The following is an 18,558-nucleotide window of genomic DNA, read 5'->3' on the forward strand; positions in this document are numbered from 1 at the left end:
TTCCCTGGTCTATTAACAGAATTCACACCAAGTCTCAATTTAGGAATTTAGAAAAAAGTACTGGAAAATATTCTCTGCTGCTACTTCCCCCCTATTTTTCTTAGAGGCTCTAATAATTAAACAAAACAGATTTCCTGAACTCATTACAAGAAAGTAGTATTTCTCAATTTCTTTCCAACTCTCAAAGTCTAAAGCCATTTTACTGATGTCAATAGAGAAACCACATAGGACTCCTCAGAGCATTTGCTCCAAGACAGGTGATTTATATTTAGAGGCCAATTTCCATTCAAAGAGTGTGGCACTTCACTAATTTTGTAATTTTCAGCAAAGGTGGGCAACATCTTGGAGGAAATTATATTTTAAGAGATAACACTGGCTGAAAACAAAACCACCTCAAATCAAATTCAAATATAATCTTATTTTAGGGGAAAAACCATAATGGGCAGAGGCAGGCCTACTTTTCTGCTTTGTGCAAAAACAAGAGGAGGAAAAGAGGACTGGCTGCAACACTCCCAGATACCCCCATGCAGGATGCAGAGACAGCAGGTAATGGTTGAAGCTCCAGACTTTTTTTCTAGATCAGCTATAAAATCAGACAGTCTGGGTTACTCCCTTTCGAACTGACACAGATTGAAAACACAGTATGGATGTTTTCCTTTGGCTACCCAACACTGGCACTGCCCTTCTGTTTGGGGAAAATGTCTCCCTGCAGTATGCCCTAGGCTGCTTTCTCTTCTCTGCCCTCTCTTTGTCCTGCCCATTTTCCAATATCAGGGCTTCAGCTTTAGAGCAGATTCTATCCAACATTCTTCCAGTAAATCCTCATTCTGCTTGTGTGAACCTGAATCAGTTTCTGCTGTTTGCAACCAAGAAACTGACTGGTACATAGTCCACTCTCTAAATGGCACAGAAATTCCATGTATAATTCCCTTGACAGATTGCCCAGGAATATTTCCAGCCACAGGGAGCACTCCACATCCCAAGGCCGGTGTCTCTCTGCTGGATTAACTGCAGATATTGCCAAGTAGTTTCCTTCACTGAGGTGAAATGTGCCTCCTTTCAACTTCTACCCACTGCTCCACTGGTCCTTGGGATAACCCACAGTAAGTCAGTTCCTGCTTTGATACTATGTCTATAAATATTTGTAGATAGTTTTCTTGGTCCTCTGTGCTCAATTTGTGGTTTCCAGGGAGAACCTGCATCATCCTAGCCACCACCTTTCTTAGGATTCACCTCCTGACTGTATTTTTGACTGAAGAAAAAAAGGTGACTGTTTCTCAAAGCATATGGTGTATAGCACAGGTGGGTAGAGGACAGTTAAATGACATTGATCATACTGCAAGAAATTTATTTTCCTTTTATTACTCTTTTAAGCCTTTTGATTTTATTAGGGAAAGTCTTAAGTTTGGAGATTGTGTATCATTAACACTTTTCAAATATTTGAAAACATCTCAATTATTTAGTGGCATGGTTTTCTTTTCATTATCTTTACTTTTATGGCAAGAAATACCAGTTTTCTACTTACAGCAATGATACAACTTTTATCTATAAAAATTTAAGTATAAAAATAAATTTGAAGAAAAATATAAAGTAAATGATAATAAAGGGGAGGCATTGGAATGGCAAAAACCGTGGCGGTGGGTGTCACTAACACTTGGGGAGCACTGCTTTAGAAATGGCTGGTTTACTGTGGAGTAAAATGGGGTAGATCCTCTGACTGAGACACTGTACTTCACTATGTAAGCTCTTTGTGCTCTTAGCAGTAACACATAACCATTGATTCTTATCAGGAGTAACCTCTCTACTTATTTTCAGTATTTAGCCTTAAAAATTGTTTTTCTTTGGACTGTAGCAGACGGGGGTTAAAACATTATGCTCACCTTCATTCTTAGTTCCTATGTTTCCATCATATACTCTTTATTATTATTCTCCAGCGTTTTATCAAACCTATTTCTTGACACCCTCTGCCCCTGCCGGTTGGTTGGTTTGGAATCCCAAATGAATAACGCTGTCAGTATCCTTCCCAAAAGCCCTTAGCCTAACACCCCACTGAGCAGGAGATCTGGAATGCCGACTTACCTGTGGCATGTTCCCGTAGACCTACATCAAAGGAGAGTTTATCTGTCTGGGATCTTGATGTAGTCAAACATGTTAGATACTGTGAAACAAAAGCAGATGCTAGTGAAGTCCTATTCTTCTGTCAGTTCTTGGCACCTTACCACTAGTTGGCCTCCAGTTGTCAATTTCCACACTGAGCTACCTGGAAAGGCCTTTTTATCTAGTTCATTGGTGTAATGCTTTTGGAATATACTTTTATAATATATTAAAAACCTCAAAGATGTTCTTATCTGCTGACTTAGAGATTTAACTTATAAAGCATGTGTTCTAGAAATAAGTTTGAAATATGTTTTAGTTTTTGAGAAAGCTTTAGTTTTTGAAAAGTTTCTGAGCAACTTTTAAATTGGGAACAATATAAATAGAACATAAACAACCAACAATAATAATGGAAAGGTTGATAAACTTTGGTATTTCATTTTATGGAATATTATGTTACCATTAAGAGTTATTTACCAAGAATGTGAAATAACATGGAATATATACAAAATAGTGGATTTATATAGTTCACATGTATGCAAAATTTAAATGCCTAGCAAGCAGGCTAAAAGGAATTACACTAAACTGATAAATTATCTTTGGTTAGTGGGAAGGATCATGATGATTCCCCTCTTTTATTTATTTTGTTTTTCAGATTTTCTATGAGCTTTAAATTTTCTCAAATAATGTTTGTTTTTTCAATTATAAAAATTACGGTGATTTTAAAAATAAGTTAACAAAGGGAGAAAGCTCATGGCTGTTCACTGTCTCCTTTATTGAGAGGCACTGTGGCTTGTCTTAGAATTAAATGGGGAGGCAGATATGTATTTGGAATGTGTCTTCTGAGCTATAATTCTAATGTTCTGTAATAGGAAGATGGAGACTCACTGCATTGTACAAAGTCATATCTCACAGGCTTTATTCTCAGAGCTGCTCCTTAAAGGAGCTAGCCAGTTCACAGTTTATGTTAATTGAGAATGGAATCTTTTTATGCTGCGGCGGGGGCAGTAAGCCTAGTGATAAATAATGTAGTCCTCCATACCTCTACCATCATGCTAGCCTGAGTTTTCAAAGTCAGAAGAAGTGTCCTGTGGAGGTGTTGTTTATTCTATTTAGGTAGAAAAAAGACAGGTATCAGGGTTTTTATTTATCCTAAGAATAAATACCAGATTCTGAAAGAGAAATGATTGCCTCTCAACTCTCAAGATTGTCCGGCTGCAGAGTTCCCCACTCTGAAAGTGTCCCCATCTCCTGCTCAGATAACCTGTCATTGGTCATTGTGTTCTCTGTCCTTTGCCATGAAGGACTACAACAGATGAGTGTTCAGGCTGAAAAGGTCAACTTTTTACCAGTGCTCAGGAAAAAAATGCTGCAATAAATAAATTATTTAAGAGGCAGCTGCTGTTCCTGACACCAATCTGACAGCTCAGGCTTTGAGATGAACTTTGCAGCATGCTGCAAGTGTGAATGTCTGAGAAGAAAGGCTTGAATGGATATAAGAGTTTTCCACTAGGGCTGGAGGAAGAAGACAAACCTTCCTTAGACTGACTGCAAGTGGCGATGAAAGATGTAGGAACTAGGAGTAAATGGTACTAGGACTGTTATACTTGATTGAGGCCACAATATTCTAATACTCCCAGCAAAAATCTGTAATATCTGTATTTTATAAATGATATTTATTTAAAACTTGAAAAATTTTTTTTTCAAGTTTCAGTGAGTTATCACCATTTTTGTTAATTCTGGTTCTACATCCCTAACTAGTTATAGCCTGATTAGGTTGTATGAGGGCTTTCTCCTTATCTCACCTCTGCCTTTGGATTAACCTAATTCCTTCAAATTCTTCCAGGACTGAAGGCAACTGATATCATTCCATATCTCTTAGCTAATAAAAGAGGAGAAATTTCAAAATACCATTTGATTGATTTTCTTCTATTCTGGCTATCCCTGTATACTCAAGAAATTAGTTATTCAATGGTATATATTTGATCAATTCAACAAGTAGTTGAATATCTAGTATGTCAAGGCACTGCATTAGTGGGATTAATTTACCTAAAAAAGGACACGGTCCTTTTCTTCATGGGGTGGGGAGGATGGTGGTCAGACATTAAGCAAACACAGAGAATTGCAAATTGAGGTATGCTGTATGTAAAGGAAATGCTGGCACAATAATGCGCTATAATTATTTACATTCCAAATTGCTCCTGCTGTTAACTTGATTTAGACCACTTGCTGGTTTCTGGTACTTCCTCCCCTCTTCATCTTTCCCTTCCTCCCTGAACAGTGAAGGCAGATGTCCCGATGTGCTTACCATTCCACTGAAAGAGTGCCGCAGGAGGATCGCGTGGCCGTACAGCAGGGTCCTGTGGCCGCCCCCTTGTGCTGCCTGTGGGGAGGGAGCACAAGGGTCAGCATGGGCCAGCTACGGCCCCTCTAAGAGCAGAGCAGCACAGGAATTCTGGAAGACAGACTACAAAGAAAATACCCGTCGCGAAGCTCCCAAGGGATTCATTCTAGAAGCGAGTGGCCAGTCTGCGGGCCTGTGGGGGGGCAGGAGATCTGTGGCCACAGCCATGCAACATCCTTGGGAGAGGGTATGTAGAGCCAGACCTCTTCTCCAAAACGGCCCTTGCCCAGGACCAGCAAGACCCAGAGCTGTTCTACCAGAGAAGCATGTATATGAGAGAGATATTGCTTACCTTCCTTTGAAACTTCTCAGAAGCGTTCAGAGTGAGAGAGAGGAACAAATGTGATGTAACCGTAGCCTGGTGACAGAAAGGCGGATGGGGAGCAGGCATACGGTCACATTCTGTGCCTCGCGGCCTTGCCTTCAAGACACTGTGCCTTCTGCCCACTCACTTCAGTGGGTCCTGTTCACCCAGATCTCCCCAGCTAGAGATGGCTCTGAAATCCAGGACTTTAAAAGAGCAACCGGCTAGGCTGCAATAGATCCTTCAGCCGAGGAACCACCTAGGCACCCCCCTCCTGCCTCCCCAGGCAGTTGCACTTCCACTGCTCATGCAGGGGCAGCCCACCCAGAGGAGAGGCACATGGGGGTCGGCCAGTGGACGCCACATTTGCTGCCTACTCTTCCCTTCTGATTCATACAGCACTAGCTGAACAGAACAGCACCTGATATGAGACAAAACTATTGTTTATTCTAGTTACAGCTAAGTAGGAAACATAGAAAAACTGAAATCTACAGAAAGTTTTGGAATTTTTTGGCATTAATATTTTCAACCTTTAACCTAAATTTTTCCCTCTCATGTTAACCTGCCTCAGAGATGTCAAGATCACATACACCTTCTAAGAAAAACAACTGAACCATAGGCTCTTGTCCCCAAATACGCATAAAAAGAGAACCCAAAGCCTGAGATTAAGATAAATCAGAAGAGAAATGCTAACGTGTTCTTTCTAAATGCCAAAGGCACCTCTTATACACTGCATATAATCAGAGCTACAGACTGGCAGGCCCGGGGGCTGGTTTGAGGTTCTGCTCCCATCCTGTGTCCACCCTCCATCAGAGCAGTGAGCAGTGAGCCGGTGGTGTGGAGAGAAGCCGGAGGTCTGAGTAAGAAGGCCTGGAGTGATTTTATTTCAACTCTATTGGGATTAACAGAATCACTCTCTCAAAGAGATAATTTTTCATGTCATACAACAGACCTAAAGAAAAAGATAAACGTGGTATCGTGTTTTAAAAAAGCTGATAACTATATATAAACGTGGCTCTGCTTCTCCCACAGCTAAGGACATATTTAAGTGCTCTCCAGACTTTAATACTATGGAGGAATTAAATGTTCTTTACTATATTTGTGAATTTCTTAAAATCATTTGAACTAACTTTAGTTGCTATATTTCTTAATGTGTCAACGGTTTATGTTAAAATTAATCATACTAAATAATTTTCAGATCTTATCAGTCTAACTGATATTTTCCCTGTATACTTGTAATATTACAAGTGATTGCTCATGATGGCTTATGTTGTAGGTGTATGCTCCTAAACTAGTCCTATGCCTCAAATCAAACTACAGAATTAATTGTATTTCCTGGTGTTAACCACAGGTCATACCTCCTCCAGTTCGTCTTTGTTCATATCAACTCTGTGACTAATCGTAAGTAAAGAGTCAAGAATTGCTGACTCCAGAAAGTGTCACTGAAGAGTTTGTGCTCCCGCCCTTCTCTGGCACTGCTGGAAACAACTCCTAGTCCTCACGTCCTTTATTATGGAGCCAACAGAAAAGCAGAGACTTAAGCACCCCACCCTGGAATTGAACAGCACATGATGGTGCAGAACCCAGGAGGCGTCACATCCCAGCTCCTCCTGCTGCTCAGGCAGTTCTTAGATGCTGGTATAGAGCAGCTGCTGAAAACCGACTGTGTTTGCTTCACTAGGTCTGAGGTGGAGCCTGAGAACTTGCACTTCTAACAAATTCCAAGGAACATCACACTGATGCTGCTGGTCCAGTGACCATGTTTTGAGAAGCACTGCTTTAAGGAACCATCAAGCTTGAGTGCTAGAGATACAGGAATTTTTTGCAGAAGCTTTGCTAATTATCACCCTGATAAGAGCTGCCCTTGGGCACACACAACGTGGGTGCTTTATATACCATCAGAGTTCATTCTCATAATTTTTCAAGGCAGGAATGATTTCCCCAGTTCAAGTGTGAAGGATTTGAGGCCCAAAGAGAGTAAGCATGTTGCTGTATGTCATACAGCTGGATGTGGTGGGGGCGGGAATTGAACTCAGAGCTAACAGCAGAACTTGAGTTCACTGCACTCTACTTTTCATAATACATCCATTTGCCTACTGCATATAAAGAACTAGGAAGAATAAGATAGATACTTCCTCAGCTCCTTAATGAAGGCGAATTGATAAGAGCTGGGATTTCATAAGCCCTAATCATATGGTAGGCACAGAACTATGCTAAGTGTTGATAATTAATCAGCACTGTGAAGTAACTATGGCAATTATGTCCATTTCACAATGCAAACTGAGGCTTAAAGAGGTTAAATAGCTTCCACAGAGTCATACAGGTTCCAACTGCAGAGCTGGGATTTAACAAAGGTATATGGGATATAACCATTTGCTATCTTGCCTCCCTCTTTGTAGCTTGGTAGTGGAGAAGGAACTGTGTACAAACAATCCTGTTACACATAGGAAAAATATGCCTGTTAAAAAGAGGTGACAAAGAACTCTGAAGACAACACCGGAATAGACCAGGAGGACAGAGAGGATATTAAGGAATAGCTCTATTGAAAAGGTGGACTACAATCTTCTGGGAGGACTGCTGGCATGTAACAAAGATGAGAAATAGGACCCTACGTGGACACAGGCCTGGAGGTGGGCAGGAGGGCCTGCACATAGGCACTAATGGACAGTGTGCTGAGGGCTGGGCTGGTGAGGGGGAAGAGCTGGAAACGAGTCCGGACACAGGTGCAGGCCTGTCTGATTATGGAGTGCTGTGAATGTTCCACAGCTAATGGGACACTGGTGTAGTCTTTTGAAAGGACGGTGTTACCATCAGAGCTGCACCTTCAGAGCCCTGACCACAAAATGGTGAAGAACTGGAGGTGTCAAACCCCAGGGGCAGAAAAGAGCATTCTCTCAGTTTCCATGACCACGTAAGGAGAGGGTGTAGATCAAAAACCTTGATGTCATCTTTCCTTCCTTTCTCGCATTCTGCACAGTCAAGCCAAAGCACCTCTGCTGTCACCTTCAAAATATATTCTGGATCCAAGTTCTCAGCATCCCACTGCCACCAGTCTCGCGTAGCCTCCTGCCTGGTGTCACCTGGACGATACCACCACTTCCTCATTGTGCCTCCTGCTCTGCTCTTCGCTTTTGTCATCTGAGCTAACTCGGAGGCCAGAGCCATCCTTTTCAGGCTGTCAATCACATCAGGTTACTTTCTGGCTCAGCACCTCCCCCGCAGCCAGGCGGCCTCCTGTCACCCTTAGGGGTACATCCTCACGGTGGCCTCTAAGGCTCTGCATCAGAAGTCGGCAAACTTTCTCTGTAGAAGACCAGGTAGTTGAGTCCTTAAGGCTTTGTGGGACATACATAGCCTCTGTTATATGGTCTTTTTTTTTTTTCAAACAATATTTTCAAAATTTAAAAACCATTCTTACCTAGAGGGCTGTACATAAACAAGCCATAGGCAGGACTTGGCCTACTGGCTGTGGTTGCCCATCCCTGCCCTACCTGATCTAGTTCCCTTCCACCTCTCTACCATGGGAAAGTTTTTCTTATCTGCAAACAGGTGACAGAAAGACCCAATTATTCACCACTACCACGAGCATGCTCCCAAGGCTGTCTCTGCTGCAGCCACACAAGCCTTTCTCCGTTCTCCAGGCAGCATGCTTCTACCGCAGGGCCTCTGCACATGCTTCCTTCTCCCCAGAATGCTGGTCCTTAAATGTTCTCAAGGCTCATTCCCACCCTTTATTCAATTCTGTGCTCAGATATCTCATTAGAGAAGTCTTCGTGGATCATCCCTTCTACGAGAACAATCTCCCTTGCTCTATCACATTTAGTCAGCGTTATTATTTCTCATGGCATTTATTATTAGCTGCTCTTATTCATTTTTCTCAAACATGCCTCCCTCCCCTCCCCCTAGAACATAAGCTCTGTGAGTCTTCCTTGTGTTATTTGCCAGAGCAGCTTCACTCCTGGCAGCACCTGGCAAGGAGGAGGCTTTCATTTTCATATTTCATATTCCTATTTCATGAATGAATAAATAGTAACTGGATGAAGTGGTCCTTCATCAGATGAGAAAAGAGAAACTTTCTCAGTCAACTTGTCAGCAGTGAGCATGGATTTGAACTTGGCTCTAACTAAAAATCAAACTCTTTTCACTGTTTGACGGTAATTCTGGAATAACACTCCAGGAAAGGTGTGATTTACTACACAGAAGACTGCATGGATCTGCTCACAAGACCTCAAGACTGAGACTTCATTGGGACAGCAGCCCTGGCCCTTTCATGAGTGACCTGGCTGTGGTCAATGGCAGAAGAGTCTTTGGTCCCACCTCACAGGGCAAAGCTGACAAAAGCACCCAGATTCCATGTCCAGAGGAAAAATGTTCCACTAGAGCACTAACTCAATCAACTTGCCTGTAATTCCAAAATTAATTCCATCACTGAAATTTCTTTGGTGGTTCCCAGAGGACATTGCCTCCCAGCAAAATAAACCTGATATCGCAACAAAGGAGAGGGGGATTGCTACTTCTCTCAGCCATATAAGTGTTTCAAGACTTGTTAGATCTCTAAGCCACCTTCTTTTATTGTCTGGAACCCCAAGCTCCACACATACGGACAGGTGCTTTCATTTTCCTTTCTTTCCTTACCCTACTGCTGTTCCACTCTGTCAGGCTACCAAAGAAAGAAGTCTTTCTAGAAGATGATAGAGCAATATTTCCTGAACGTGCTGGAAACCCTTTACATTGCCCAGAGGTTTACATTTCCTTTGGCACAAGTGACAACTAAATAATAATGGTGTCGTATAAATAAAAACAAAACAAAACAACACCTAACAGTACAAACAAAAGCAAGTAACTCAGTATTTTTAGTCAAGAAATATAATGAAAACTTCTATTTGCAATTAAAGTATTACATTTATAGGAATTTACTTAGATGAGTTAATTCTTCAAAGTAAAACCACAAACCTTTAATGCTACACAACAAAATTTGATTTGGTGAAATGGAAAGGTGTACTTTGTTACAAAATGAAAATACTAATGTTTGTATATGCTTATTCTCCAAAATTTAACTTAAGAGATTTAATGCAGTTGTAATGAGAATTCCAGTAGAGCATTTTGGAATTCAACAAAGTTACTGTAAAATCAATCTGGACATTTACACTATGAAATTTTTATTCTGAAAAGTAACCAAGTTTTAGCAAATGTTATGAAGCAAAATTCATGCTGGTACTGGTTCAAAAAGAAGAATATAGCACAAATATAGGCAGTCCAATAACAAATATGAAGTACAGCAAATAAGGTAAAGCAGATTTTTGGTATAATGGAGGGGAAGGCATGATTATTAAGCAATTATCTGTGGTATGTGGACAGCAAATCAGGAAACCATTCAGTTAGATCCACAGGAAATATAAAAAATAGATTCTAGATAGATAGCAGATTTAAATATTTCATCTTAAAATTTAATTCTAGAACTAGCATGTAATACAATAAATAATCCACATTTCTTTACAGACCTAATACTTATCCATGCTTTGAAGCAACAGATGCACTCAAAGGGAACAAAAGATATGATTGTACTAAGATTCTGAACTTCAGAACAATGGCAACATCAGCATTTAATAAACTATAGAAACTCTTCATATCACTATGACAAAAGGGTTAACATCTCATTGAAATGTAGGAAAAACACCAAGCCTCAAAGAAATATATCGGCAAAGGATATGAATAAATGATTCATATCAGGAATTGAAAAAAACATATGGAAGAGATTTTCTCTCTCAGTAATAAAAGGAATGACAATTAAAGCAACTTTGATGTGTTATTATACATCAATGAAACTTGTAAAAAAAAAAAGGGGGTAGGGAATAAAACCAATGCTGGCAGAGTTGCAATTTAGCTGGTGTGACCTTGCGCAAGGCGGCCTGGAGAGCAACTCTTTCACAAGGCAATATGGTCATATGTAAAAGAGCCATAAAGAAGTCCATAACTTTGCGATAGTGATTCTGCTTCTGGGAATAATTCAAGACAAGCAAAATGTACACACACTGTTGTGATAAGAGCACTGTAATGGGGGCAAACAGAAAATTTGGAAAGAACCTAAATATCCTAAAGAAAATATTGTCTAGTAAACCATGGGGCTTCTTTGGGATATTCTATACTGCAACCATTAAAGAAGATGACCACAGAGGCGATTGTTCATGATGTACCACTGCGAAAAAGGCCAAACACAGGATGCCTTCAGCTATCATGTATGTGCAAGAATGGTAAGGAAACCTGTAAGTGGGAATCGCCATTTGGTTGGTTGCAGAACCACTGGACTTGTCCACATTTTTTTTTACATTACAACCACATCATTTCCCTAAAAAATGTGTGTGTTGGGGCGGGGGAGTGGGGGCGGGCAACAACTGTGTTTAAAGAAATGGGGAGCTTTACAAGTGTTTTGCCTATACTCTAAAACTTGAGTTGCTCAAGGTGTGACTAATTTGCAGGAATCCTCAGTCAATGAGTTGGACTGGCTGAAAGGCAGATGATGATGCACAGCTCGCAGGTTCGCTTTCAGGCCCTGGCTGCAGAGTCTAAGTGCTCGCCTGGTAGTAGCTGGAAATCCCAGTAAGAAAGCCTTTGTCCAACACTCCTCTGATCCCCTCCTAGTTCCCTCAGGCCTGGTTCCAGATGCCATAGAAAAAATCACTTGCTCCAGGGAGTCCCTCCTCCTTGGATCCAGACACACTGGTTCTTCTGACTGCCCTCTGAGGACCCTTCACCTTGGGTCCCACCCGTGTTCCTGGAGAATTGGTTTCTACACTATTCCATGCTGCCCAAGGCTGCCTGCCCAGGCATCAGATTCCAGGGCACCCTATCCTATTGTGACAAGCCAGCCCATTATCACGTAAGCCCTACTCAGGCACCCCACTTTTGTAGGAGGGGTGGATGGATAGAACTGGACAATACCTTCCCAGCTCAAATGACACCAAATGAACTGATGGGCATCTTCCAAACAGGTCTTGGATTGTAAACTCCTGGTAACAGCGACAGTTCTTCCTTGTTAGATGATAAGGTAGTCCACTGGAATTCAGAAAATGCAGTCCTTAAAGAGGTGGGCAGGCACATTCACAGATTTGACTTGTGATTTGAAGTCACAACCAGGGGCTATGACTACAGAAACTCAATGAGCACATGCTAGTCATCCTAATGCCTTTACTATGTATGAAACCCTGAAGAGACAAATATGGGGACACTAAACACTTTCCTTCACCACTTTTTCTGGATCAGATACTCTGCTCTTCAGCCAGGTAATTAATTGCCAAGGTCAGCTTTTCCTAATATTTTCACCTTGGGATAAAAAAAACATTAAAGAAGTATAAGGTGTCCTTCTTTTAACTTGACTTTTCTTGTAGTAATAGGATGGTTAACATGGATCTAAGACTCTGAGCCATTGGCTCCACAAAGCTACACCTCTGGGTTTTCTTCCAGAAGAAATCCTTCAAGCGAGCCTAGGGCAAGTCAGTCAGGACTGTGCCTGCCTTTAAGAGAAATGGCCTTGGAAGTGGGCTACTTCCCAGCATCCTTCATAGGCTTGCTGGGATAGGCTTAAAAACTGAAATCATGAAATCGAATTTTAATGAAATTCAGAAAAGAGGAAGACCCAGCATCTGACAGCCCCACTTCTCCAAGTTCAGGGCCCCATGGCCATCTCCCCCATTGCCTTACCAAAAAGAGGCCCAGATGTCAGAGGCCGTGAGGCACAAGAGGACCCAGAGAGAAAAGGCGGCACTTGGCTAGCTGAAAGCTTCTGGCAGCCACTGCTCCCTCTGCTGTCCTGCTCTTGGTGCAAGGTCAGCAGGGAGACAGTGCCAGCAACTCCAGGGGGCACCCCCTCCCACCCACCCCTTCAGTGCTGCCTGCTCCCCACCACTACGTATCACAAGACTGAAAAATGGAATCCTCCCAAAGCTGTGCACAAAGATGGCTTTCTTCTTTCTTTCATTTTTTAAGCTGGGAAAGCACAGGCAAAAACAGACAGTCCATCCCAACCACTCACCATGCTTTGCCCAGTTTACCATTGTCAAGGTTTATAATTCATCACATTCAGGCAACCTGCTGTCTTGGAAGCACCTAGAGTTATTTTCCCTCACTAAGATGGTTCTGGAAATCTCACTTTTGTTTATGTCATTAATTTCATGGCCACTTGGATGTATTTCAGGACAAAAAGATAAAAGGCCTCAGAGCCTGATTTGAGAAGCTCTAAGTTTGGGGACATGAACCTCATTTTGCACCAAGAACCCACAAAGCCAGGGGGGTAATTCTTCCAGGAAAAGGCCGGCAGGGCTTCTCTTTTACAGATTTGGTCTATGATATGAATAGAGTCTGAGAGCAGCCCAGATGAGGTAGGGATTGCAGAGGTACCCCTGTGGTGGCCACGAACTGTTTCAGGGGAGCACTTACTTGCCATGAGAAGGAAGAGTCTGGGAGGAGCAGACTCACACCCTGAAGGCAGGTCTGAGGACAACTGAGGAACTGCCTGCCTTGCAAGTCTTTAAAAAATAAGAGGTTTTGACCTACAAGAATCTATGTATATCTGTACATCCATTTCTGCTCCACTGTCTCCCAATCCACAGAGTGTGGGGAATAAGCTGAGTGACTTTGTGAGGTTCCCACTAGGCCTGGGATTCTACAAATACGGTCCTGACATAGGAGGATCAGCACTCTCCATTGAGGGGGACAGGCGGACATTGGGATGCCTCCAAACAGAGCATGGGGCCATTCTAGATTTAGCTATGCTTCCTTTTGAACAGAGATGCCACAGGGAAATCAGGACAGTGGCTCTAACACATCGTTCTTATTATGGCATTTTCTCAAAGAGCAAAGTGACAGGAAATATTTGTCAGGGTATTAATGATATTTAGACTGATGACAAGTATACTTTGGAAAGAGGTTAGGCAATTTTTATTCTCTGCATTTATGTTTCCCCCCTTTTCCCAGAGCCAACTGACAGAGTTTTAAGAATCTGACATCACCGAGCTCATTCTTTACATTAAAGGACCTTGTCAGATGGATTTGCTTCCCACTCACTGCTCTTGGTTTCATTTGAACCACCCAAACTCATCATTCATCTGATGAAACTGCAGACCAGCTGCTTTACAGGGTTAAAACTAAGCATTTGGCCCAATCATTGCCTTTTACCCAAGGTAACACACAAAGACTATTTCCTACAAGGAGTTTAACATCTGAAAGAGCAGATTGTCTTGACATGAAAAATTGAACACTGTGTCTAATCTATTATTTCTCTAAGGGAAAAATAAAACCTCTATTCATCCTGGGGATAACAAAATAGGAGTAAACTTTTATCATAACACCCCTATTGAATCCTACTGTGTGCAAATACCTGTACTCATGTGGGCTACGAGGCAGAAGATGAAATCAATTACATTGTGTTGCTTGATCTTCCTCCCTTCCTCCCTCCTACATGCCTCAACCTCTCTCTTTTCTCTCCTGGACATGCTTTATCAACACAACCTCTATTTCCTTCATTCCCCTAACTCCCTTGCACTGGTCCCAATTATGATCTTGCTGAGAGAAACCAACTCATCCTGTTTCTCTATATCCACATAATAATCCCAGGGAAAAGTTTCTATTTTAAAACAGACGAACAAATGGACTGATGTTTCCTTGAAGTATATGGAGTGGCCTTGGGTGGAGAACTTGATTCTCAAGAGTTCGGGGTATGTATGAGCTTGTGGATGGACAGAACAGGTGCCCCTAATGCTGCCTACCATCTATGACCATATTCTCCTCTGAGAGCAATGGCATGATTTTTCTGAACCTGTCATGGATTGTATCTAGAGCAGTGATTCTCAATCCCAGCTATCCACCAGAATCAGTAGTAAAGCTCTGAAAATGAAAACAAAGCAAGTAAAATCTACAGCACAAACAGCAGGGCAGTTTCCCTAGGACTCTCATGTAATAGGTCAGTGGTGGCGCCTGGGCTCCCAGGTAATTCTGATGTGCAGCCAGACATGAGAGCCACCCTTTGGGGACTTCCACAGCCATACTGAACACTTCATCCAAGTAATCCGCATAGTGCTTACAGTCAGCAAGTGCTTCTCTGCTCTCAGAACCATCCCTGGTCAGCGACTGATGTTCCTTTCAGCATTTCTCCAGAACCCCACTCATGCAAAGAACAAACATGATTGTTTCTCCTTGTCCTTGATAGCTCTACGACTCAAGTTTGACACTCTCTGCCTCTCTCTTACTTCTGTTGCTGTATGTGTGACATGTGGAAGGACAAAAATCTCTACTATAAAACCTGTGTGGTGAGGCCCACCATGGTCCCTAGACTCGTCCTCATGATGCTGAAGGTCAGCTAGACTCTTCCTGGGCTGCTCCGCCTCACCCGCATTTTGACCTCCCTCCCTGGGCCTAGGAAGAGATGGAGTTGATGGCAACGAACAGAGCAGGTTAGGGGGAAGGGACTTCTACTCTTCTTCTCTTACTGCTGAGTTGGCCTTCTCCTGCTCCAATCAGTTCCCCAGATCTGTTCTCATTCTGGTTTCTATGCTTTCCAGGTCCCCAGCCCTTTCAGTGCACTTCAACATTCTGCATTCTTACGTAGTGTTGACTTTTCTGTGTCTGCAGGGTTACTGTCTTTTAGAGTTGTTTTGAATCCTCTAGCACTTGGGCAGTGCTATTCACATGGTTGCTTTCAAAAGCTCACCTTTTAGAAGCCTAGTTTAGGTCTGTGTGTTCCTGTCACCAGCTAGCTCTTTCTGTCAAAGAGAAAAATAAAAGTTTTTTTTTAAAAAGAAAAAGTCTCTACTAATCTGTGAATGGAAGCCAGGACTTGGATAGAGTAAGCATAATGTGATCTATTTTTCTTCCCACTGTGCAGAGAGTAAATTCATCACACTGACACTGGAAGGATAATCTGCAGGTCTGACTGCAAAACCCAACTTCCCTTGAGCTGCAAGGTAAACTTTGTGTGCAAGAGAAAGAAGGCATATTAAAATCAGCACCAGCTCTCTATGAGGGGGAGAAAGTGGCTCAGAAACACCAACTATAGTTCAGTTTGAAAAACATAACCAAAAAAGAAACAAAATTAAACCTCAGTTGTGTTGATGTCTGCCTCTTTCAATGACTGTAGAAAAATCAATACATCAATCATATTCCAGTGGCACTGGCAGTTATCATTAATGTAATGTAGAGACTTGGTACTGAAAATGACATTATAATGAATTATCTCAAAAAGTGATAAATAAAATGATCTAATGTACAACAGCATCAAAAATAATAAAATACTTAGGAATAAATTTAACCAAGAAGGTAAAAGGCCTGTACATGGAAAACTATAAGACACTGATGACAGAAATCAAAGAAGACACAATAAATGTAAATGTATCCTTTGTTCATGGATTAGAAGAATTATTATAGTTAAAATGCCTATACTACCCACAGCCATCTATAGATTTAATGCAATTCCTGTCAAGATTCCAAGGGAATTTTTTATTACCAAAAAGAAAAAACAACCCCTAATTTTATATGGAACCACAAAAGATCCCAAATAGCCAAAGCAGTTCTGAAAAAGAACAAAGTGGGAGGGAGTTCTCACACTTCATGAGTTCAAGCTATATTGTAAATCTACAATAATTAAAGCAATGTGGTACTGTCATAAAAATAGATATGCAAACCAAGAGAACAGAATTGTGAGCTCAGAAATAAACTCAAGCATATACAATCAACTAATATTTGACAAGGGAGCCAAGAATATTTAATGGAGAAAGGAGTCTTTTCAATAAAAGGTTCTGGGAAAACTGGATGGTCACATGTAAAAGAATGAAAACAGACCTCTATCTTAAACCACTCACAAAAATTAACTTAAAACAGATTAAAGACATAAATGTGAGACCTGAAACCACAAAACTCCTAACAGAAAACATAGGGAAAAAACTCCTTGGCATCAGTCTTGGCAATGATTTTTGGGATATAACACCTAAAGTATAAGTAAAATGAAAAATAAACAAGTGGGACTCTATCAAACTAAAAAGCTTCTGTGTAAGAAAATAATCAACAGATGAAAGGAAACCTACATAATGGGAAAAAATATTTACATATCATATATCTGGTAAGCAATTAACATCCAATATATATAAAGAGCTCAAGACAACTAAATAGCAATAACTCCAAATAATGCAATTTAAGAATGAACAATGGACCTGAATAGACATGTTTCCAGAAAAGACACACAAATGGCAAACAGATACATGAAAAGATGCTCAATGTCACTAATCACCAAGGACATGCAAAACAAAACCTCAAAGAGATGCCATCTCACAACAGTCAGAGCGGCTACTGACAAAAGACAAGAAACAACAAGTGCTGGTGAGGAGGGAGAAAATGGAACCCTTATGCACTGTTGATGAGAATGTAAATTGGTACAACCACGATGGAAAACAGTACAGAGGCTCCTCACAAAATTAAAAATGGAACCACCACATGACCCAGCAATGTCACTTCTGGGTATGGACTAGGAGGAAGTGGCATCACCCTGTTGGAGCCCTAGGTGCACTCCCATGTTTACTACTTATAACAGCTAAGGCATGGAGACAACCGATGTGCCCATCGATGAGTGAATGGATGATGCTGTGGTGTATACACACACACACACCTGTATACACACAATGGAATACCACCATTCAGCCATGAAAGAGAAGGAATCCTGCCTTTTTCAATGTGGATGGATGTTGAGGGAGTTATGCTAAGTGAAATAAGTCAGACAGAGAAAGATGAATACTGTATGATCTCACTCATAGGTGGAATTGAAAAAAAAGTCAAACTCTTAGAAAAAGAGATCAGCTTCATGGTTACCATAGGTGAGGGCTGGAGAGTGGGGAAACTGGGTGAAGGTGGTCAAAAGATACAAACTTCCAGTTATAAGATAAATAAGCCCTGGAGATGTAATCCACAGCATAATGGCTATAGGTGTCACACTGCTCTATACCTGGAAGTTGGTAGGAGAATAAGTCCTGAAAGTTCTGATCACAAGGGAAAAAAATTTTTATAGCTATATGAGATGATGGATATTAACTAAACTTATGTCAAGTCATACTGTGCAGCTTAAACAGTGTTATAGGCCAATTTTATCCCAATAAAACTAATAAAGAAAGAAAGAAAGAAAAAAGAACATTGCAGCTGGTTTCTGTTCTTTAAACTGGGAGAGATCCCTGCTGGTTGTGAATGATCTTCAGGAACCTGAAGAAGCAAATAGGTGATTTAAGTCCAATGTGAGTGGGAGAATCAGAGGGTCAGACAGACTGACTTGAGCCAAGCTTTCTGCAAAAATTCCTGGTAACCTCTCACTGTCTAGTAATCAATATGCATCTGTAACAGTTTATGCAACTTGAACAATCAAGGAAAAAGACCTTCCTTAATACACTAGAAAACTGTGCCATGAAACCAGAGCATTGAAATGGCATACAGTAAGCACTCCATGTTTTTTAAATAAATAGAGAAAGGACAACACAGTACAATATAGTTATAGCCCACAGGAAATCTGTTACCTCAAAGAGAAAGAAAAAAAGTTTAGTAAGTGCTCATATTTAAGTAAGGGAGGAAAAATTATGTGAGGCTGGAATTATATTGGAGGTATCATTGTGAAATTTAAATTCATGTTCTTCATAAAAATAAAGTCCCTATCTTTAAAGGTGCTTTAAATAATCTCCCTTTTGGTATCATACTAATAATTCCTCCCACTAGTCATGGTGGAGACTATGGG

General features: G+C 41.2%; 1 protein-coding gene across 3 annotated transcripts in view; it reads right to left on the reverse strand.

Moving 5' to 3' along the window:
- Positions 1 to 18,558, reverse strand: part of RYR3 (ryanodine receptor 3) — a 506,091-nt gene that overhangs the window by 268,947 nt on the left and 218,586 nt on the right. For all 3 annotated transcript variants that reach the window (XM_036998427.2, XM_036998418.2, XM_036998420.2), the window contains exons 4-5: positions 4,403 to 4,477; positions 2,080 to 2,158 (exon numbers count right to left, since the gene is read on the reverse strand). In XM_036998427.2, the coding sequence (XP_036854322.2) occupies positions 2,080 to 2,158; positions 4,403 to 4,477 (154 nt within the window). The remainder of the gene's footprint in view (positions 1 to 2,079; positions 2,159 to 4,402; positions 4,478 to 18,558) is intronic.

The sequence above is a fragment of the Manis javanica genome, chromosome 8 (assembly GCF_040802235.1).
Source record: "Manis javanica isolate MJ-LG chromosome 8, MJ_LKY, whole genome shotgun sequence".
NCBI classification, from domain to species: domain Eukaryota; kingdom Metazoa; phylum Chordata; class Mammalia; order Pholidota; family Manidae; genus Manis; species Manis javanica.